Source organism: Perognathus longimembris, chromosome 22 (assembly GCF_023159225.1).
Source record: "Perognathus longimembris pacificus isolate PPM17 chromosome 22, ASM2315922v1, whole genome shotgun sequence".
Lineage (NCBI taxonomy): Eukaryota > Metazoa > Chordata > Mammalia > Rodentia > Heteromyidae > Perognathus > Perognathus longimembris.
Window position 1 is genome coordinate 2582584 of NC_063182.1, and position 23799 is coordinate 2606382.

A 23799-nucleotide genomic window follows, 5' to 3' on the forward strand; every position below is an offset into this window, starting at 1 on the left:
AACTCAGGGTCGGGGCATTGGCCCTGACCTTTTTTGATCAAGGCCAACATTCTACCACTTGAGCCACAGCTTTCCTTCTGGCTTTTTGATGGTAAATTGGAAATAAGAGTCCAGTGGACTTCCATTCTTGGGCTGGCTTTGAACTCTAATCCTCATCTCAGCTTCCTGAGTAGCTAGGATTACAAGTGTGAGCCACCAGTACTTGGCAAAGCCTTGCTTTTTCGGGACATTCACCTGCCAGGAATTTGAGCAGCCCTGATGCTTATTATTCCAAAATCCTAAGAATGGGATTCTAGATACCTTAATACCTATAATTTCCATCATTAGCACACAGCAATCAGATCTGAAAATAAATTACTCAAGCCTCAAATTCCCCCTGAAAAAAAAATAGTCACTGTAACGTCTCTCTATCGTGTCAGTACACCTGCCGTATTCTCAGCCGGTTACCTGCTTCTCCATCCCTTTAACGTGTGACCAGTCACTCCTCAAGTACCAAGCCAGCTGTACTTACTTCCAGGAGCCTTTCTTATCTGCGATAAGCAGAACGGTTGCTTTCCATTGTTCTTTAGAAAAGCACTTATCAGACAGATGATGGAGATGACAATGTATAGAGAAGACAGAAAGATGATAGATAGATACATACGTACAATACACAGGCAAGCAGGCGGATAGATGGACAGACAGACAGACAGGCGGACAGACAGGTTTTTCTGTCTTGGAACGTTGGTCTCTTTTCTTTCTTTCCCTTTTTCTTTGTTAGCATCCTAGACCTAGCAGGGCCTATGCAAAGCACTCTAACTCAGCTCTCAACCTAGAGCCCGTTTGTAAGTAGTACTCAGTTCTCGCCGCCCTCTCGCTCCGTCGTCTACCTGTCTGGGATTGTCTGCAGCCGGCGTCTGGGCCTGCGGAGGTCCCCGTGCAAGGTGACTTCCCTGTCCGGCCTGTTCTTACGGCCAGGTCCCGGGTGATGGGCACGGGGGCGTCAGGACGGGCCGGGCAGGTCCCGACCCCCGGAGCCCCCGGCATCCGAAAGACCGAGGCTGCGTGCAGAGTTCTAAGCGGGGCATCGATCACCAGGTCAGGTTTGGGCGACGTGGCCGCAGGTTCGCTGCGGCCTGTAAGGGAGGAGCTTCTAGAAACAGGAGCGCCTGGAGGGGGGGCGCGACGGGCAGGGCGGTCACGGTGCTCTCGCTGTCCGCAGGGCTTCCGGAGCGGCCGGTGCGGACGCCTCGCCCAGGAGCAGCAGCGCGCTGTAGCCGCACGCCCAGACCTCGCGGTAACATGGCGGTGCCCGTCTGAGCGGATCCCGAGCCACAGGCCCCCTTCAGAGAGGAAACATGTCCAAGAAGGGGCGGAACAAGGGCGAGAAGCCCGAGGCGCTGGTCGTCGCCCTCCAAGCCGCCAACGAAGACCTCAGGACCAAGCTCACCGACATCCAGATAGAGCTGCACCAGGAGAAGTCCAAGGTGAGTGGCGGGGGGGGGGGGGGGCGGGGGGCGGAACTTGACGGCCCCTTGAACGCAGTGCTTCAGCTGCTTCTGCTCAAGGCTGGCGCTCCCCCGCTCGAGCCACGCCTCCAGTCCTGCCTCTCGCGGGCTCACTGGGGCCGCGCAGACTTTCCCGCCCGGGCTCCCCGCTTCGAGCCGTGGCACTCCGATCTCAGCCCCACCCCCGGGGAGCTGGCCAGCAGTAGCGGTGGCTCGAGCCGCGGGTGCCCGGCCCCAGACCCTCCGGGAGCCCTGCACCTGCCGCTGCCCTTGGGTCAGGCTCTGCCGAATCCAGAGTGGGACGCCGATTGCATTCACGGGATTGCCCCGGTGACCCCCAAACTCACCCCGCGCTCCCCTCCCCCACTCAACCAACCCCCATCTCCAGAACACGCCACGTCCCTACCCGCACACTCCGCCCCTCAACTCACATCACGACAGCTGATGCACCTGTCTGTCTGGGGCTTACCATTCCCCAATCAAGTGTAGTCTCTTCAAAAATCAGAACTCAGCTTAGTTCACATCCCGATTGCCTGAACAACGCCCAGAGCTCAAAGGGAAAGGTACGGGTTTGGGGGGGGGGGGGGCTGAATAAAGGGAGAAATGAATGGATAGTGGCTCATTTGTTATTCTTTACTTTCAGCATCATTAAAGTACTACTGCCCTCCCCCCCCCCCCGGGCCCGGGCAGAGGTCCAGTTACGCAAGCACACCAGGTACCTACAAGGAGTAGAGAAGAACACTGATAAGTGCTCAGAGCTAGCTGCCTAACCCTGTAACCCTTCCGAGAATGAGGAGCATGCGAATGCTTTAGTGTTCTCTAGATTTCACTCAGTCGCTAAGGGCCCTACATCTCATCTGTTTAAACGGTATTCTCACCCGAATCTCAGCGTGACCGAGTAAGCATCGAGTAGCTCGCTGAAGAAAAGTATTTTGAAATATCCGACATAGATGAGACCTTTTTTTTTTTTTTTTTTTTTTTTTGGCCATGACTAGGGCTTGAACTCAGGTCCTGGACTCTGCCCCTCAGCGACTTCGCTCAAGGCAGAGGCTCCGGCACCTGAGCCACAGTTCCCTGGCATGGCTGGTTGGGGTTGGTTAGAGCTAAGCGCCAGCTTTGGATGGCAGCCCTCAGGTCTCATCCACGGGGACAGCTCGGGTGACTGGCATGAGCCGCTCATCAGACATTTTTCTTCTCTGTAACCTGGAGACGATCATGTCCGCCTCGGGGGCTTCCTCCTGTGTGACAAGTAGCATATCACACCAACAAGTATCCTCATTCCATTTCGTCTTCTTCTTCTTCCTTGACATAGCTGTTCGTTTGTGGTTCTCCCTCCAAAACCTCCTTGTCCCCATTTCAGCAATAATAACAGGGCCGGGGGTGCCTCAGATAGTGGGGCGCCGGCCAACGAGCCAAGACATCAGGTACCAAGTTCCAGTCTTCATCTCAGACACTGATGATGAAGATGATGATGATGATGATGGTGAAACGATCGATGGCGTCTAGCTTGCCCAAAGTCGGTCGCTTCTCATTTCAGCCGAGCTTTAACCTCGGACAGATACCACCCCCCCCCCACCACTGTAAAGTTTACCGAGAAATGTTCTTACTCTCCATGAAGCAGAAAGAAACATGGTCCCCATCTCTCTGCTCGGGAGTCTCCCTGTGCCGCCCGGCATGTGAACGGCCCGGGCTTCGGGGAGGGTGGCGTTCCCGCGCCCCGCACTGTGGGCCGGGGCCGGGGTGCCGGCAGGTGCGGGCGGAGTTCACAGACACCCCCAGGGGCAGGTCCCCTCGTCCTTACCGCGTGAGCCCGTGGGTCTGCGCCCCCGGGGCCGAGTGGTGCTGACTTCAGGGGAGGCAGGGTGACAAATGACAGCCGTCGTAGCAAGATTGTCCGTGTGGAGACGGGAAACCCGAGCTGCTGCTGCTGCCCGGCGCAAAACAGAATCCCGAGGTTCCAGAGGAGCAGAGGCCCCAAGAACCCCACCATGCCGATGTGATGTCCCACACAGGAACCTCCCGAGCTGCCGGCGGGGCAGGTGCCATGGCGCTGCCCCCCGACCAGGTCTTGCCGCCCGCTTCCCAGATCAGAACACCGCCCTACTCCTCCTTCCCCTGCTGGCTCGGCCTCCCTCCCTCCCTGGCTGGGGCGGTTAAGGCCAGTCCCAGCCCAGGAGCCTGGGCGAAGCCCCGCCTCGGATCTGCAGCTGTCCCCCGAGGCGCGGAGGGAATCGAGAGGGCACACGAGCCACGAAGCCGTCTCCTTACGAATGAACACGGCGGCGTGTCCGCGGGGCCAGGCCCTACGCATGGACGCCATCCCTGCCAAGACAGGAACTTACACTTGCAGTTGGGCTCCCGGGCTCTGATGACAAAATGACGATCCCGCCGCTGGGGAGCAGACGGAAGAGGGGAGACCTTTAGAGAGACGGGCCGTTACTTACTTCTCCCGCGAGATAAGTGATCCCACTGATACTTACAGAACACGCGGCGTGCGCGGAACAGAGACACACGTGATCTAGCGGACGCTATCAGTGGCAACAGCCGACGGCGTGTTTAATATCTGTCACACGCTCCTCACGGGCCCACATATGCCCCTGATTTCGGCTCACGCACCCAGCGCCCGAGTGCCCTGCACAGGTCCTGGAGCCCCCCAGCGTCTGTTTGCCTGCCCCCGTCTGTCTGTCATGGAGGACTCCCGCGGGTCTGTCTCGTGAGGGGGCAGGGGACGGTTGTTGAGCAGTTAGTTTGCGTCAGGATTGCCGGGCGCCTTCATAGGTGCACCTCGCATGGCCCCGCTCCCCGCCCTGGGGCTCGGCTGCTGTTTCCATTTGACAGAGGAAGTGACCGCCTGGCATAGAGAAAAGGCTCCAAGCTGCTAAGCCGATAAACTTCCTGGATGTAAAAAAAAAAAACAAGACAGAACAGATTTCCTGACATTGTTTGGAACATCAGTCCTGTCACGGTATTTATTCAAGAGAGAAACTCGTGTGCAGATCTGCCTTTTCCTGGAAGCGGCACTCGCGAGGATGGCGTTTCTCTCTGTGTGCCTTTGTTGATCTTCTTGGTCACGTTCCCAGAGCTGAGCTGGAGGCCCGGGTTTGGAGTGAGGAATTTCTTGCTATCTGCACCTTTACTTATCTTTTCAGGAAGAACAATTGGCTGGAAGCAAGAAGTTTAAAAAAACAAAAACAATCTTTACCCTCTAGCGGGTTGCTGAGGGCTTCGCGTAAGCAACCTCCCAGCCGGGGCAGATTTTCCCCTTCTCCACCCCTCCTCTCCCGCTAGCTCTGTGGCACCCCGAACGCGGTCAGGTGCTTCTTGTGGGTTTACTTTCCAGCATCGTGTACCGCAGACCACCCAAGCCACCGCTGCTGAGCGTAGCCTTGAGAACCTCTCAGCCTCTTCGACCTGCGGCTCCGCTCCGCTTTAAGTCCTAGACTTGCGAGTCCACGGTGAAGCTCAACTCATCCTGCACCTGGCAGAACTGACACTGGCTCTTCCCGAGGCCAGACCGGAATTGTGACAGAAGAGGAACATACCACGCGAGACCCACCTCGGGTCTCCCTCGTTCTCCTCCTTCGGTCACTGTAGCCTTTCACCAGCCGGATGACATTTTCCTAGCGGTCGCTCTGTTCTCCAGGACCTCCTGGGAGAAGGGATCTGAGAGTTACTGCTCCAAGCCTTGCTCCGCCGCCCCTTTCCTTGTCCCGTCTCACCCTACGTGCTGCCCCTCATCCTCACACGCACTCCAAGTGCCTTTTAAGTCCAGAGTCCGTGTCACCAATGCTAGAGGATGAACATGTCCTAAGGACATCTTTCTTAAGCATGCCTTTTCACTTGGAAAGCGGTGCCTACGGCTTCACCTGTCATCGGAATCGCACGCATGACCCTATGGGTTGTTGGCAGGACTAACGTAATGTGGTGTCGTGTGGTATTGGTGTATAGGAAGATACGCACGAGAACGATCATTGTAGTTTCTACCACATATTAATAGTTATAAATCTTTGGGCACGTTGTCAGCGTGGATGCGGGCTCTCCAGCGCCGTGGGAAAATGATGCCATCAGCCTTGATGAGCAGACGAGAAAGCTGGAGCGGGCAGAGGTGTGGCAGGATGGACGCCCAAGGCCTCAGAGCCCTCCAGGAGACGGGACGCTGACCAGCCACACCTGGTCCTGGCCGCCCTGGGCCTCGTCAGCCCTCTTTACCTTGTGCCTAGGTTTCCTCTGCTCCTCTCCTACGAAACTGGGATGGAACGAATACGCCCGTGTGTCCCAGAGCCGCCTGGGGACGTCAGTCTAGGGAACAGCGGAAAGCCCGTGTTGAAAGGTGCGCCCCGTTTACGCGGAGCTCGTGCTCACGTGCAGCAATTGCAAGGTTAAGCTACCATTTTCCTCCCTAAAACTTCTCCACCGGTCACAAGAATCTCCTCCTTTCACTAACTAAGTTTCTTCATCTCAAAATATTGCTCCTTTTATAGTTTCATCAGGAAGTAGTTCGTTTTGCCTCTTCATATCAAGATATTTACATCTATTCGAATATAGGGGCCTCGTCTATACTGCTAATAATTTTCAGAAAATATTTTACCACAAATGTTTATTGTCTCTTTTTCCCAGAATGTGTAATCACATACTTTGTTTCTTAGTCATAGTTAAACGGTTCCCTCAAGATTAAGAGGGGATGGTCTGGAGAATGTGGCGTAGTGGTAGAGTGCTGGACTACCATGCATGAAGCCCTGGGTTCGACTCCTCAGCACCACATACACAGAAAAGACCAGTAATGGCTCTGTGACTCAAGAGGTAGAGTACTGGCCTTGAACAAGAGAAGCTCAAGGACAGTGCCCAGGCCCTGAGTTCAAGCCCCAGGTCTGTAAAAAAAAAACAAAGAAAACAACCCAGAAGGTTAAGAGGGTTGAAAATTATAGCTAGAAAATCCTGGGGAGGGGATAGCATCGGTTTCCATGACAACTAAAATGTGTCGGCACGAGAGGGCTGCTGAATTTTCTTTTCCTGCGGTCGACGTAATGCAGTTTAGCCAAAAAAGATAGGACAAATCCCACGTGTGGTCGCCCTATAAACGGCTTTTTCTTTTACGAGCAATTTGACATCCTTTATTTCACAAGAACGCTTGTGATTCCAGGGACACGCAGCGGCGCGGTCACCGCAGTCCCCGCAGGGCCGCCCGGGCTCGTGGTGCCGGTGGCCGCCACGGCAGGCCCCACGGCTCCGAGCCTGCGAGGGGGCAGGCATCGGGGGGGGGGGGGTCACCCCAGCCCTAAGCCGGAGGTGAGACCCGAGGAGGGCCCCTCACCCACACCGGCTTCCGCGCGCCCCGCATCCCAGTGCGCCAAGGTCTTTCAGAGAAACCGTTCTGAGCGCCACGGCTTTGTCTTTAAAAGAAGATCCGTCAGGCGCTGTGTGGACCGAGAGCGCGGTGGGTCACAGTGCAGGTGCGCGAGTCACGCAGGTCAGTGTGGCTCTCACACAGCCGGCCCTGTGACTGGAATGATTCCAAAAGGACTTTGAATGGCAAACGCCGGCTTAGCTGGAACGATCCTGGTCCTGAGATTCGTACTCGGAGCCTCCCTCTCGCCAGGTTGGTGCACCTACCTACCACTCGGCCTGACAGTTCCAGGCTGGCCAGGGCTGAAAAGATCATCTCCAAAATAACCAGCAAAAAGTGCAGCTGGAGGTGGCTCAAGTGGTAGAGAGCCAGCTGAGCTAGCAAACCAGCCGAACACGAGGCTCTGAGTTCACACCCAAGTTCTTAACCCCCCCCCAAAAAAAACCAACCCCCGAAACCATTAAAGCCACCATTATGAACCTCGTTGAAGTACTGGCCTAGGGTTTCACGAGATAGATGTGTAAGAATGGCACTGGAGAAAGAACGCAGAGCGGTCGGTGCCACCGAGGTCTCGGAGCGGGACTCCGAAGCGCCCGGGCGTGGGCTCGCGGCTTGGCGGGCTGGCCGCCCGGTGTCCGCACACACACGCCTTGTCTTCGAGGTTGGAACCGCCATGAGGCTGTGCTATGGCCGCCTGGCTCCACCTTTTCTTTCCAATCTCGCGGCGAGTGTCTGCGAAGGAGAGGAGGGAGAAGCAGACTTGATCGTCCCGTTTCAGGCCCTGAGGGACGAGCCTGGTCTCACGGCCACACCGAGCTCTCGGAGCTGCCTGCCCGCGTGTGTCACGCTCTCTCCAGTCGGGGCGGTCGAGTCTGAACACCTCGCTGCGGGTGTTCCGTGTTCAATTCTTTTCCACCAAAGGGAGACCCATGGTAGAAAGGGTCCCTAGTTTTCAAGTCTATCCCGATTGCCAGGGTGGGGGTGGGGTGGGGAAATGGACGTTGTGATTGGCAGATCTGGGGTTCGGGGTTTCTCACGAGCTTCCTGGGGGTGCCCGTGGCTGCGTGGCCGCCCGTAAGGCCCTGAAGCGTCCAGCCCGCGTCTGAACGTGGTGAGGTACACGGTCCCCGCGTTTCCACCTTCCACCCATCCCATTCCTGGCTCGACGTCGAGGACGGGCGGCGTCCTGTCCTCTGAGCCCTCCAGGAGAGAGACGGGGGTGGAGGCGATGGCAGCAGCCCGTCCTGCCTGCCAATCCTGCCGGGAGCTAGCCCTTCCTCGCAGGCTCACTTCCCTCACCCTCTTGCCCCCTCTGCCCTCAGGTGTCGAAGCTGGAGAGAGAGAAGACGCAGGAGGCCAAGCGGATCCGGGAGCTGGAGCAGCGCAAGCACACGGTGCTGGTGACGGAGCTCAAGGCCAAGCTCCACGAGGAGAAGATGAAGGAGCTGCAGGCCGTGCGGGAGAACCTCATCAAGCAGCACGAGCAGGACATGGCCCGCACGGTCAAGGTGCGCGACGGGGAGATCCAGAGACTCAAGTCGGCCCTGTGCGCCCTCCGGGACGGCAGCAGCGACAAAGTAAGGACAGCGCTCACCATCGAGGCCCGGGAGGAGGCCCGGAAACTGTTCGATGCCGAGCGCCTTAAGCTCTTGCAGGAAATTACAGACCTAAAAACGGCCAAGAAGCAGGTGGACGAGGCCCTGAGCAACATGATCCAAGCGGACAAGATCAAGGCCGGGGACCTCAGAAGTGAGCACCAGTCTCACCAAGAAGCCATCTCCAAGATCAAGTGGGAGTCCGAGCGGGACATTCGGAGGCTGGTTAGTAATCTCATCAGACCAACACAGAAACCTTCCTTTTCCAGGTCCCGAGGCCCGCGGGATTTGCTTTGTAGGTGTCTCCTTATCACTGGATTACAAACATGGCCCGTGCTTTGGAGCCCTGGCCCAGAACAGCATAGATCAATAGGTAGGTAGGTAGGTAGGTAGGTAGGTAGGTGGATACGCAGATAGGTAATCCAAGATCCAAACTGGAAATGCAGGAGATCTGGGAATCACCCTTTGTCATAGTATCAGGATTCCCCTAGGCCCACTTGTGTGAGTGACACGCAATAATGATTTCTATTTACTCTAGATTCTGAGCTCTTCCGTAGTCATCATGTGTTGGTGGAGTTTCCGTTTATGCCATTGGGTTCTTTACAGGAGGTCGTGAGGGGTTTCACGATGTCTGAAAAATGGCAGCCACAGAGAGCATTTTGAGTGATTCAGCAGTATTTCCTTCTAAGCAAAACACAGAGCCAAAAAAAGCATGACTTAGTCTTAAAATAGACCTTTTCCACAAAATCAGCAAAGGGCATTCCAAACAGGAGCTAGTGTGCTATTTGCATTTTTCGAGACTTATCCCAGCCCTATGCAGAGTTGGCTCTTTCCTTGTAACGCGTATAACTAAGAGCCGTATAGGCCCTTTAAGCACCCTCAAAGATAAACCTAACATATAAACGCTGTAATGTCCTAAGTTGACTTTGTCCAATTATTTTAGAAATGACTATATTCATGTATACCCAGAAGGTTAGGATTAACTCCATCTTAGGTTTTCTCCTACTAAAATGAACTCTTGCCTATTAGGATGTGCTTCATACTTCTTCAAATATAGTACATCCTTGGGAAAACTCTGCTTTCCCCCTGTGTTTGCCAGGGCTAAAGAACTCCATCTTTGTACTTTGGATGGCGTCTCTTAAGATTTCCAATTTCAAAGTTAAAAGTGGTTGCATTGAACATTTTGAAAGCTAATCAAGTGTAACTTTCCTTGTACTGTAATACGGTATGGCTGTCCGGTACTCCCAGTGCTACGCTGTGAGTTTTCTTTGTAACTTCAGTTGGTTCTACTGCATTGCTTGGCAGTAAAGACCAAACAGTGCAGAAACACTGGTCTCGGGCCTGTCCTTGCTGTTTCGAAATGACAGTGACTGAAGAAAAAAGGGTCAAGTTTGTGAACTCTGGAGTTGCCAGGTAGGTAAAGGAAACTTTGCATTAATACTTTTTGTATTAATGGGGGTGTGTGTGTGTGTGTGTGTGTGTGTGTGTGTGTGTGTGTGTATGTACGCGTGCACACATTGATACTGGGACTTAATCTCAGGATCTCGAATTCTCATAAGGCTACTTTATTCCTGGCTGTTGCTCTACCACTTGAGCCATGCCTTTAGGTGTGATTAATTGGAGATAAAAGACACTTCGATTTCTACCCTGTCTGGCACTGAATCTTGATTCTCATCTTAATCTGAGTAGCTAGGATTGTAAACACGAGCCATGGACACCAAGCACGGTAATGGCTTTAATGTAACATCTATGAGTATACGACTTATTGGTTATAAATAGTTTGCTTGATTTCCTTTCATTTGCACATTGCTAAGGCAGAAATGAAATCTCTAATCCAATCAAACAGATGAGTAACTTGAAGAATGGTTAGAAAATGTGGTGGTGTGTGCATAATAGCATGGGAAATACTTTCAAGAATACACATGCACTTTTCTTGGTTTTCCTTTTTCTCTTACTCAATCTTACACCCACACTTAGATCCACTTTTGGAAACCAAGGGGCAAAGAGTGAGAGCTGTTCTGTCTAGAAATTTTTCAGAGAATTCTAGTATAATATCCCTTTCCATCTAAGAAACAGACCTTTGGTTGGTTTTCGGTAGTCTCGATCAGTCCAGTCTAGTCATGCTGAGAATGACTACCCAATGACTGTTGAACCTCCTCAGTACTAATTACTAGATATTCCACAGGAAACCATTTTGGGATAAGGTAGAAATAATGTGGATAGTCTTGGAGCAAATAGGACATATGGCCTGGTAGGGCAGAAAACTGAACTAAAGAATACCACTCACAAGCCATGAGTACAGCAAAGCTGTTTAATCTTTCAAGTTCTCTGTCCCCATCTGTACCATGAGGAAATCAGAATATACTGGGCAGGATTATTATAAAATGATATAAGATACATAACGCTCTTGCTATAGTGCTTGAACTATGACTAAAGGCTCTACATTTTCCAGTATGGTAGTGAGGATGATTAGAGAGTTTAGTCAGTGCTTTCCTAGCAAGTTCAGTAGATAGAGCTCATCAGCCCCAGCCAGGAACGTGCACCGAAGCCATGTTAAGCTGTCAGTATCACTGCTCGTGACAAATGGATGTGTTACCCTGATTCACATAGCACCGGACTCAAATATCCAACAAGGAGTCAGAAAAGACGGTGACACTTTTCTGCCAGATGAGCGAGGTACTGCTCGACTCCTTACCTGTCACGTGATGGGTACTACAGGATCGCGTAGACTTTATCCCAGTGCCCGCCAAAGGTTTATCTAAAATTTAACCGTGAGACCTACAGTAAACCACTAACAAATCATTTTTGAATAATATATAACTATCTTCACGCAATTTTTGTTCCAAATGCTTCCTTTTTCCTTTTCTCCTGATCTTAGGAGCACAGGAGAGATTTATACAAAGTTATTTCTTAAATGCAGAGAGGCCATGTATTTGAAGAAGGAAAACTTCACATAGCTTCCCTTACGTTCGTTGTGAGCATAGATTAAGATGAGAACAGTCACACAGAATAGATGAGAAGAAAGATCTTACCCAGTGATGATCCTTTCTTCAAAGGATAGTTTACACCTTTGTCCAAAGACAGCAGAAAGGTTTTCAGTGGGACCCTGGGCGACAGTGCCTGCGGCCCTGGGTGGCTGTGCCCAGGCTCGGCGTGAGTCACTGTCGCTGTCAGGAAATGTGCGGCCCAGGTGCACGAGGAGACGCAGCGGTGCCCACATTACCCGGGGTTCCCCAGCCCTGACCTAGAACCAACCATGATGTTTCGACAGCAGTGGTAAAGCGGTGACTTAGAACTGGTGGCTCTGAAAAATTTCTGAGAGTGGAAAGAACACGGTGGTTTGAACCTTCGAAGGGACCTTCCTCCAAATCCACCACCCAACTACCAGCCTCTCAGAACGGGAGGGTGCTTTAGTTACAGAGGGCTGGTAATTGGAATGCACTCATAATGCTCATTCCCCCCAAAAGAGAAGGTAATCAACAATTTGTTCTGGGAAACCTGTGGTAAAATATCCAGAGTCCGTTCTCAACGATAAAAATCATCTCAAAGTTCGCCTCTCCTAACCCACCCAGGCCATTTCATCCAAATTATTTTTTTCTTTTTTTTTAATTAAATTTTATTGATAAGGTGATGTACAGAGAGGGTATCGTTACATAATAAGGTAGTAAGTACATTTCTTGTCATATTTGTTACACCCTCCTTCATTTTTCTTTCCCTTCCCCAGTTCAGATAAGCATATATACAATATCCAGTGTACCAGAATCATATACAGTGACCACAGGGGGTACGTCAAAGGAAATTCACCTAGTACATTAAACATAATGACAACAGTAAAATCCTCCTGTTTCCATCTCTTGGAGTTCATTTTGCTTAGCCTCATCTTATATAATCATACGTATGTAGCTGTTGAGCTATTGTGTTCCTGGCAGGTCTATCCTAGACCTTTTTATGTTTATTTAGTAATTGTTTGGTTTTAGAGACATGATGTAAAGTCACTGACCAAAACATGTAGAAATACCATTTGAAAAGAAGTTTGTTGTTTTACAGACATGATCTCTACTGTTCTCCCCTCCCCCTCCACAACCACCTATCAGGGAGACCATGCGCCTTTGTCCTCTGGGCTCTAGGCTTGTCTCGCTCAACATTACTCGTTCAAGATCTGGCCATTTCCCTGTGAATGCCATTATTTTATCATTTCTTTTTTTTTTTCGCCATTAAGATTACCTTTCTTTTAAGTACACATTAAACAAGAGATTGATTACCTAAAATCAAATGGAACACTTTTGAAAGCGACATATTCTAAAATAACTGATTTCAGTGACAAATTAAAAATTTATCATCCAAATTATTGAATACAGACATGTATACAGGAAAAACGAAGGAGAGACACAGTGGCTCTCCCGCCTCCTGTTTAACCTCGGGGAGCCTTTCCCTACACGGCGCTGTCCCCTGCGAGTTTGCCACACCTGTCACGTTCACGAATCAGACGTTCCTGTCGTGGTGAAGGGTAGCCTGTTGATAACCTTGCTGAATGAACTTCCTTGCGGGTCTCATTAAATTCAGATGGATGAAATCAAAGCCAAGGACAGGATCATCTTTTCCCTGGAGAAGGAGCTGGAAACCCAGACGGGCTACGTCCAGAAACTCCAGCTGCAGAAGGAGGCCTTGGACGAGCAGCTCTTCCTGGTCAAGGAGGCCGAGTGCAACATGAGCAGCCCCAAACGAGAGATTCCAGGAAGGGCCGGGGACGGCTCCGAACACTGCAGCAGCCCTGTAAGTCCGGCCGCGCCGAGGCGAAGAACTTCGGAGTCATCTTTTATTCAGCTCCTAAGTTTTACTTTTCACTTAAGCTCTTTTCCTGTTTACTACAGAGAAATCAATTCTACCTCCTACTGTAAAGCCAGCTAGTGCCTTGGGAGAGGGGGTTTCCAAACGCACAGACGGCAAAGTGGTCTAGGTTACATTAGCAGTGCACGGGAGAATTGCAAGTCTCTTCAAATCCTTCACAGAGGTTTCTTAGCCAAACAGTGACTACCCAGACGTGAGTCTAAGAATCGTAAATTAAGTGGGAGTATTTTGCCTTTTGCCAAGAATGGGCATTTCCTATCCCGAGAACAATTGGGTTAAAAATCAGTGCAGATTCTTAGCATCTGCAAAACTTGAAGTATAGACTTGCATGGAAGACTCAACCATTTATCATCAAAGCTGGAAAGCCTCTAGTCTGATTGAATTTACCATTCATTTCCCTGAATATTTGTGGTTGGTATCAAATTATTTTCAGAAGCGCTACTAGAAATGCCAGCGTGTATATGATTTGCTATAACATTTTATACCTTTGGAATCATTTAGCTGCCAAAAAGATGAAAATGTATTATTTAGAAGCAGAGATGAGCTCAAAGTACTACTTAGAGCAAAGTAGTGAATAATTTAGAACTGGTTTTCAGGGAGAGTGTGTGTGTGTGTGTGTGTGTGTGTGTGTGTGTGTGTGTGTCCCAGTAGGTGGTGGGAAGCACACTGATCCAGGAAGTCGCAAATGTAAATCTCAGTTCTTTTGCTGACACCTACAAGAGGGTAACACAGATGTGCGGAGAATGAGCTCGAGAGTCAGATCCTTTGGTTTAAGTTCTGGATCTGCCATTAGCTTAGACTCTCTCTTAAGTCACTGTTTGGCATCTCCTCATCTATAAAGTGGGGGCTTTAATAGAGCTGCGTGAATCTAGTCCCAACGCAGAAGACATGGTCTATACAGTACTGAGCGCAATCGGTGGCACGTAGTTCATAGTCAGTAGATGCCACGTTCCCTGGAACGAGTTGTGACCTCTCTCAATTTCACCTGCTCGGCTGAATCAGCTAGGATACTGCGACTTTAACCTGGAGCCGACGTGTTTTTCCTCGTGTTGAGTGTTCAGGAATGGACAAAATCCCATGCAGACCTCCTGGCCCCCCACCTCTGTGGCTAAGCGCCCTCGCGGGCTGGTGTCTGCGCCCGAGAACGCCGTGCGCATCTGTGACCGAGGGGTGCGCCTCTGCCCGCCTGCGGTCACCTGACCGGGGTCCCCACACAGGACGCTTAGAAACGGATACAGCTTCTGCCACTGCTGGTGCCCGGAGCCTGGGCCTCAGAATTCGTTTGCATTTCACTCTAGCTTGATCTTGAAACCCCAGTGATGAACATTGGCAGTTAGAAAAGGGGGGGGGGGGCCTGTGCCATCCCTGGATGACAGGACATTTTAACAGGCCATGGGAGGGACCCTTGTTCCTTTTGTGAGCAGTGTTCCAAATGCTGTGAGAAGTATAGCTGACACACACCCATTCTCTCACGTACAGGACTTGAGAAGAAATCAAAAGAGAATAGCCGAACTGAATGCCACTATAAGGAAATTAGAAGACAGGAATACCTTGCTTGGAGATGAACGAAATGAATTGGTGAGTCACCTTAAACTGGGCTTAGTGCTTTTCTGCATTCATTGTGTCATGGGAGTATGTTGTGTGATACGGCGTTTAACATATGTGTAACACAAAAGTGCACAAACAGGATAAAGCTCCGTTTAGTAAATATTTGCAAAGTATACATAACAACCTCCCAGATGAAAAAAATGCAAGATTTAGGTATCAGTACTTACCGTCTTGGGACCATTCACATCCTTCTGACGCGACCACTAATATAACTGCTACCACCTCAATGTCTATCAGCATTTAAATACATACATTTAGTTGTGTGTGTGTGTGCGTGCACACGCATGTGCGCGTGCAATTCTGGGTTCTGAATTCAGGTGTTATTTGGTTTGCCAGGCAAGCACTCTACCACTCGAGCCACGCCTCCAGTCCTTTTATTTAGTCTTTGTTAGTTTTCTAATCGGGGAAAATCTCGACTACGATCTTTCTAGTTACACTTCCCTTACAGCGGGCATAACTGGCACACGCTACCACACCTCACTGTTCAGGGGTTAAGATGGCGGTCTCACGCACTTTTATGCCTGGAGTGATCTCAAACCACAATCCTCCCAGTATTCTTCTGGGTGGCTAAGATGACAAGCATGACCCTATAGCTCCCGCACCTGCGATGGTTTTCTCACTCAGTGGTACGGTATGTATCCATTTGTGCTTGGCGTCTTCTGGTAAGTGTTAGGTTTGTGAGATTGACCCATTGTGCTGCATATACCACAGGTTCCCTCTTCATTACTGTTTAGTATTCAGTCATGCCATCAAAACAGCTGCATTTATGCTGTTGTTAAGGGATGTTTGTGTTGCTTCTTAGCACATTGAAGCTGCTAAGAATGGTGAAGCTATAAATACTTGGTGAAAAAGTGTGTTCGTAAAAGAACGGGAGTGAAGCGATTACAGAGCATGTATGTATCAGTCCTACTAGTTACTCATCTCGTAGAGCTGTCATACCCCTTTACATTCCCGCCAACAACATAGAGACCTGCAATTCCTCCCCATCTTTCACAGTGACCATTGTCCATTTCAGCCATTTTTCTAATTGTGAGTTGTATTCTTACCTTGACGTTAATGTTTATCATTTCTAACGAGGTTGGGTGATTTTCAGGTGTCTGTGGTATTTTCCACATCCCTGAGAATTTGCCCTCAGCCTTTTGCTCATTGGGGGAGGTTACCTTTTATCTTATTAATATCAGGGCTTTGTAAAATCATTTGTGAGCTATTATTCTCATTAGTTAATATTATAATAATATATAATGTATGTGTGATATACATACATATAATATACACTATTATAATATCTAATATTATTTCATAATATATAATTGAGAGATCATATATAAATAATAATATTATTTTATTGGCTAACATTTTTACATTTTTAATGGAGTAGTTCATATAAAGGAGTCATTTTAGACTTTCCTTTAAACAAAGCAATTCCTTTCTTGCCTCGTCTCACAAGTTTTGACATGTTAGAATGTATGCTATTTTATTCAAACTCTTATAATGTCATATAGTTTCTTCTTTGATGCAGAAGTGGTACTTAGCAGTGTAAGATTTGATTTCCAAACATTGACGATTTTCAAGTTATCTTTTTGATGCCAATAATCCTGCTAGAGTGAGAGAATATACTCTGAAGTATTCCATTTGTGTGTGAGATTTCCTTTATGGTCCTAGCATATATGGTCAGGTGTAGAAATACCCCAAGTTCACATGAAAAGAAGGTGTACTCTCTGAGTTGTGGTTCAAGTGTGTGAAGTCTAATTTAATTTTTTTTAACCTGACTGATATTTTTTCTGCTTGTTCTTTCAGTGGATTTGTGTGGATTTCTCTTAGTTTTGCCCGTTTTGTTTTACGTATGTACTGGAGTTAATAGGCACATGCAAATTAGCATTTTTTAATGTTTTTAGCGTATTAGTCAAATATGAAATATTTTCTTCAGCGTAGGACTTGTTGGCTTAAATTCTACCTCAAGTGTATCAGGTTATTTTCTTTTTCTGTGGGTAGGGTATTTAGGTTGACCTTGGGGCCTTTTCTCTATACTTGAGTCACATCTCCGTTCTGGCACGGTTCCTGGTTAAGTGGAGACGGAGTCTGACAGTCTTTTCTATCTGTGCTGACTGAACCGAGAGCCTCCAGGTCTCAGACTCTCAAGGAGCTGGGATTACAAACATGAGCAAATGGCACTCAGCCAGATTATTTTGTTTTATTTCAGTACATATATGTATATATATTGTACAATGTGTATATATACATCCAATTACAAACTTTATAAAATTCATTTCGATGTATAAATTTTCATTTATATGCCTATATAAACTTTATATGAGCTAACTTAAAAATATTAGTTTCATGCATAAATTTTATATAAAAATTAATTTCATGTGTAAAGTTTATAAATTTAAAGTAAACATACATAAACTTTCATTCCCATCTTTCTCTGCTGCATTTAAAGGATATCTCTTAAAAATAACATTTTGAGGTGCTAAGGAACGTTTATTATTGATGAATGTTACATTATAATTATAGATATATTTTCTTTGTGCTTCTCTGTATGTTCTATAAATAATATGCACAAAGTAAATTCTAAATATGCAAAACACGTGTCATCTACCTATAGGCAAAAGATAAAGACTAAATTAATTGACCCAGTAGAATGATTTATGCTAAATAAAAACAATGTATGTACTTAACATTTAATATTAATAATTCAGACACTTAAAACTCTCTCAGATTATTATGTCAGATTATTTATTAAAACCAACTCCAGTTTGGGCCATAGATATAAAATGGGAGTTTGCAAATGGAATTTGGGATAAAGTTGAGGAACCACAGTGGGTTTTTCTCAAATGTTAGTTGGTAATGGGCTCCTCTTTTAGCATCTCCCAAAATAATAAACTTTCTATGTAATGGGAATGAATGCCTAAAAACTCTTCTTAGATATTCCTGGTATCCTTCTCCTTTCCCTTGGTGCAAAGATCTTACCTCAGTGCTCATCTACATCCACAATCACTAGTATGGAAAAAAATATAAAGTAATCATGAGAGCACTAACAGGGAACACGTTATGTGTGTACATTTCCCCCAAGTTCACCGTCCCGACGGGAGAGTTGGAGAGTTTAGAGATGGAGGGACTGTTAAGAATTACCTCAAGCCGGGGCTGGGAATATGGCCTAGTGGCAAGAGCGCTTGCCTCCTACACATGAAGCTCTCGGTTCGATTCCCCAGCACCACATCTATGGAAAACGGCCAGAGGGGGCGCTGTGGCTCAGGTGGCAGAGTGCTAGCCTTGAGCGGAAAGAAGCCAGGGAAGGTGCTCAGGCCCTGAGTCCAAGGCCCAGGACTGGCCAAAAAAAAAAAAGGATTACCTCAAGCCAATATTCATAAATGTAGAGCCGTGGTCCTGAACTATACCGAGAGTTGCTCTACTTCAGCAAGCTGGCTGCAGGAGAGAACCGAGCTTGGGGACAGGGAGACTTGGAACCTGGTCCTGACCGTGTAGTTGAGAGGAGCTGGGAGCGGCTGTACCTTTCTGAGCAGAGCGACCGGCTGAGGTGGAGGAGCCCAAGAGAGCCAAGGTGGTTAATGCCCTGATGGTTTACCAAAGGAGACGCTCTGCAGAACTTCCCAGATTAAGTTGATGTGGAGTTATGAGGGTCATGATTAAAAGCGTGAGTGGAAAGTGGAAGCAGAGCCATGGATCTTTTAAATGGAGACCTGGATCGTCTACGGCCAGGCCTGAGACGCAGGGTGAAGCAGGCAGAGGTGTCTTTGGGCTTGCTGTCTCCCAACCCTCGCTCCTCTTTCTCCGCCTCTCTTCCCCCCCTCCCCCCCAAATACAAAAGGTAAATTCTACCTTGTTTCTTCCCAGTTAAAACGAGTACGGGAGACTGAAAAGCAATGCAAACCTCTCCTGGAAAGGAACAAGTGCCTAGCCAAGAGGAACGACGAGCTGATGGTGTCTTTGCAACGGATGGAGGAGAAACTAAAAGCCGTTACCAAGGAGAACTCCGAAATGGTGTGTCTCGTGGCCTTGGCGAGAGGGTTGCGCTGTCTTATTGCCTCCTCTGGGCTTATTCATGCCGTGCAGGGCCGGGTGGAGTTGCGCTTCTGTAAGCAAGGGAGCCTTAAAGAAGAAAGCAAAGGAACGTGGCTGCCTGGGACTTTCAGGAGGTTTCTAAATTTGCAGAATGGCAGCAGGGTTGCCAGGAGTCTGTGCACTCTGCAAATGCTTGGAAAGAGGAGCAAGACTCCACTGTCTCTCCTCATAGACTCTCTCTAGGCAGCGCGGTTCCCTTGCCTTCGAAGAACTCGCGTCCCCGTGGGGAAACAGACACCAACTCGCGTTGAGTAGAGACAAGCGCTTTGTCACTGTGCTCCATAGAGATTGTCAGACAGCTGTAGAGAGAAACATCTCAGGAAGAGCCCTCACAACTTCAGCATCCCATAGCAGCTGAATCGTATGTGAGATATGAATACTAGGGGAGTAATGTTCAAATTTAGCTCTAGCATTTAAAACTTTCTACAAACACACGAACAACTAGAGTTGAGGATTTTCAGAGGTCTTAACCCGTATTTTCTTCTTTTCTAACTCCAGAGAGAGAAAATTACATCCCACCCACCCTTGAAGAAGTTAAAATCTCTAAATGACCTTGACCAAGCCAATGAAGAACAGGAGACGGAGTTTCTAAAACTTCAGGTCATTGAGCAGCAGAATATTATTGATGAGCTCACAAGGGTAGGTCTTAATCTGTAAGCTCTGAAAGTTTCATGGACAAAACCTCAACATACGCTGGAAGCACTGAGTCATTCTTGGATTAATTCCATAGACCCACTTCATGGGCTCATTATATTCAGGAGACCGGAGTTCAAAAATAGCTTGTATTATCAAACTGCCTTATGCTTTTTCATTTATAATCTTTCTCTAGAGAAGTTAGTAGCAAAAAAGTGGCTGCAAAGCACCTTAGAAGATCCTTCCAATGCATTATTATGTGAGCGTGTAAGGTGTATGTCTTGCAGTTGCTTCCTACTATCTGATCCTGTGAGTCAGAGATTAAATACTTTCCCTATAATAACAGAGCCAACTGTAGCGGACCTGTCTACCAATTCCCAATCATCCACACGTAAGAACACAGATGCAGTTGTTCGCTGAATAAACAGCAACACCATGATTATGCAGCCAAGCAAGAATTCCAGTCCAGGTTTTCTGACTGTGACTCGGGTGCTTGCTGAATTGATGGGGTATTTTTTTGTTCCTTTTTGCATCTGGCTGAGGTCTGTTCTCAGTACCATGGACTGAGACCTCTGAAGGTTCTTCTGTGCTCCCGTCTGTATTCTGAGAATGATATCCTTGGTCTTTCTGATGGACGGTGGGTTGGGCGTCTTAGGTGATGGGAGTCTTTCTTATGCAATCGTCTACAAAGTGCTGCAGACCCGGGGTACCAGGAGCTGGCAAGGCCATTGAGTCCCCAACCTTGGGGCTGCAAGTCCTTGCCCTTGTGTTTGGGGGAAGTGCTTCTTTCAGCTTCTGGGCCCGGGGGCTTCTCTGGGGGAGCATGGTGGACAAAGATCGTTTGAAATAGAATGAGGAAGGACGCGCGCTGTCCGCACTTCTCGGGGCAGTGGGTCCCAGGACAGCATGACGCAAGCACGCGGCAAATCTAGGAGGTGTAGGTAGCGAAGGCTTTGGCTGGAATAAACCGAGTTGTGCCATCAGCGTCTCTCTGTCTCCTTGCGGCCAGCCCGCGGCAACAAGGTCGGTGTGCAAGAGGATTTATTGCTATTGAGAAAAGGAAAGATTATAACTTGTTTGTAATTAGTTATCATTTAACCCTTTAAAAAGTTTTTCTGAGTTAAGTGTATTTCATAATGGAAGTACACTAGATTAGGAGGGTAATCAATCTAAGTATATAAGGTATAAATCGCTTTTGAAACTCTCAGCTCTACTTAGGTGGTGTAATCAAAATAGTTTACCCTTGAGACAAGAAAAAATCAAAAAGCCTACATGCCACAAGCATTAACCAAATTACCTCTGACACGTGATCTGAAGCCTTAGAGAGCAACCGCTCACTTCCACATCTGTAACTTCCACATCTGTAACTTCCACATCTCATGTATTCTTCACTAGTCTAGGAATTTACTGGCTTTGAGTCCCCTGAGATTAAGCCACAGGTTTCCCTAGAAGTTTCCTGTCTGAGCGTATTCATCCGCGATGTACTCCATTGAGTCTAAATTTGTCAAGCTATGTATAGGTGCTTAAGGAGTATAAACCCAGGATTTCTTCAGTCAACAAGTATGAATCAAGAAATCGGTCACTGTTCCTAGGTTTTCTTAGCTTTCCACGGAACATTTCCCCAGATGTAAATAAAACAAAAGCTAAACGCTAGATGACTTCAGCCATTCCGTTTCTGTGCGTCCTGCCTCATCTTCTCTCAGCAAACAGGACTGCAGAAACCGTCAAAAGATAGTTTCCTGTCCTTTACAACTGACAAACTTGAATGAATAACGTTTTACTTTATTGTGAGATCCCATTTTCTCAACACAAATCAAAGTAATTTTGTGCCTCAGCAAAGGGAGACTGTGTGTTTGGGAGAATATAAATGTCTATCTTTAGAATGACTTGGTTTTCAAGGGAAAGACAAAATCTTAGTTTAGGTCAAAAATATGTATGCAATGCCTCAAGGAAACAGCATTGTCTACAGGAAAAAATGAACCTATTCAACCGCTGAAAAATCCACTTCTGTTTTCCAGGACCGAGAAAAACTCATCCGTAGAAGAAAGCATAGAAGAAGTTCCAAGCCAATTAAGGTAACAAGGAAACTAGGTTTACCACGCATACCTGAAGAGGGGAGGCGTGAGAATGGACCTTCCTGAGAAAAATGTCCCTCTTCTGCAGTACCTGTGAACTTTGTTTTCTAGAAGAAAATCTCTCCAGTTGACCTTGTCAAGTAAAATGACTATGCTGTGTATTTTAATCTTAAAGGCGTTAAATTAATATGACTTTCTCTGAATGGAGACGCCACCATATTTCGTGTAGAAAGACGAATATGGCAAGTTGGAGAGATACACTCCCAGAACATTCAAGAGATACAGATGATTTCATGATTCCTACTAACTAATGTGAAACTTTGATTCCCACCTTATATGATTAATATATTCACTTGATAATGATTCTGACCATCCACCAATGTCTTTATAACCTCACAGTCCACAGAAATCTCAATATAAAGTGTGTCTGTTTGATTATAGTGTTTTTGTCAACTACATCAATTAATTTGGATGTAGAATTGGATGACAAGATCTGACAGTTCCCTTCCTATAAGATGCGTGGGTTTTTCAAACTCACTTGAGTACATTTTAAATGTGCAAAGAGAAGACCACATGAACCCATCATGATGGGAATGTGATATAAAAGACGCCGCGATGATTTTGCGAAAATGGCCAAATATCACCTACCGATTTAGCATTTTTAAGTAACCTCCCAAGAGTTGTCCAAGTGAGTTTCAGCTTAACAGGCCCACCGTGAAGTAGACTTAGGCACATCAGAAGCGAACGAGGGAGGGAGCAGCGCGTGTTGTCACGGCTGTGTGGATGTCTGATCTTTTCACTTCAGCAAAGCAGCCTCCAGTCCTGCCCGCTGCCCGGCCGCCCTCGCGTCTGGGACCGGGGCTGCGGGTCTCCCCGCTTCCCGCTGTGCTCACCTGTGCTCTCTTCCTCTCAGAGGCCAGTTCTGGACCCGTTCATCGGCTATGACGAGGATTCCATGGACTCGGAGACGTCGTCCATGGCCTCGTTTAGAACAGACAGGACGCCGGCCACCCCCGACGATGACTTAGATGAAGTAAGAATTATTATTTTTTTTTCCATTGCTCTAGCGTTTGGGACGTGGCCATCAAACCTTTGCTTTCAAGGAGAGGGGGAAAATAATCCCATGTTTCGTCTCCTTCGTGACTCACACGGGGATCGGAAACGTGGTCCTGACCGGGACCAACGCTGAGAGCACACGTGACTTTGCTACCACTTGGTAAAGAGCGTCAGCTAGGTCAAGGGACCCTTCTACAAGCATGTCTCCCGTTTAGCGCTCCAGTTTTAATGCTTCTTTCGCAAGGAAATCTACCCTCCCAGTTTTTCCATCTGAGGAATCTGTGAACCACCACAGAGCAAGCAGAGAAGATCATAGACAATGAAAGGTAGTGTCCAGCTAGGTATGTCCAACATCCCAGTGTTCTCAGGAGTGAGTTCAACTGGACACAAGCACGCAGCCCCTTGCCCCAGCATCTGCAGAGTAAAATCTCTAAATTTACATTCCTGACTAAATTTCCTGAGGATTATGTTATTCCTTGAGTTTTATAAGATGGGAAACTGTCAGAGCACTTTTAGAACTAATGTGGGATCAATTGTAATTATAAATTGATCTGTGGCGATGAGTAATTTGAAAAGAAAGGGAAGCAAAACTCTTCAGTATTGCTGCCTCAAATTTAGACACAAAATCCAGGCCTAACCTCTCATCTGGGTCTCCTGTTGGCTGACATCCAAGAGCAACTGAGTTGCCATTAGAAGTGTATAAACCAGTACTTCTTCCACTACAAAAAACTGCTGACGTGTGTAATGTCTACCTTGAAAACACTCCAGTGTGTCCACCTATGCTCCAGAACTGAGGAGACCGCACACTATTAAACCAAACACAGCGTGCGCGTTTTCTTTAAAAAGCAGACCCGCGGTAGGCAGTGCTCTCTCTGCACACAGAACTCATCCTAACACCACTCCGGTTCCAACCCCCAGGGTTTAGCCGCGGAAGAATCCGAGCTACGATTTCGACAGCTGACAAAAGAGTACCAGGCCCTCCAGCGGGCGTACGCGCTCCTGCAGGAGCAGACCGGGGGCATCATCGACGCGGAGCGCGAGGCCAAGGTGAGCGGCGTCCCCGCGGCCAA

General features: G+C 48.1%; 1 protein-coding gene across 2 annotated transcripts in view; it reads left to right on the forward strand.

Annotated features, from left to right (window-relative positions):
• Nucleotides 1-1282: 1282 nt before the first annotated feature.
• Nucleotides 1283-23799, forward strand: part of Jakmip2 (janus kinase and microtubule interacting protein 2) — a 53765-nt gene continuing 31248 nt past the window's right edge. For both annotated transcript variants that reach the window (XM_048331424.1, XM_048331426.1), the window contains exons 1-9: nt 1283-1466; nt 8154-8651; nt 12990-13199; nt 14754-14852; nt 18738-18884; nt 19464-19604; nt 21617-21673; nt 22587-22706; nt 23648-23776. In XM_048331424.1, the coding sequence (XP_048187381.1) occupies nt 1338-1466; nt 8154-8651; nt 12990-13199; nt 14754-14852; nt 18738-18884; nt 19464-19604; nt 21617-21673; nt 22587-22706; nt 23648-23776 (1530 nt within the window). In that variant the 5' untranslated portion in view covers nt 1283-1337. The remainder of the gene's footprint in view (nt 1467-8153; nt 8652-12989; nt 13200-14753; nt 14853-18737; nt 18885-19463; nt 19605-21616; nt 21674-22586; nt 22707-23647; nt 23777-23799) is intronic.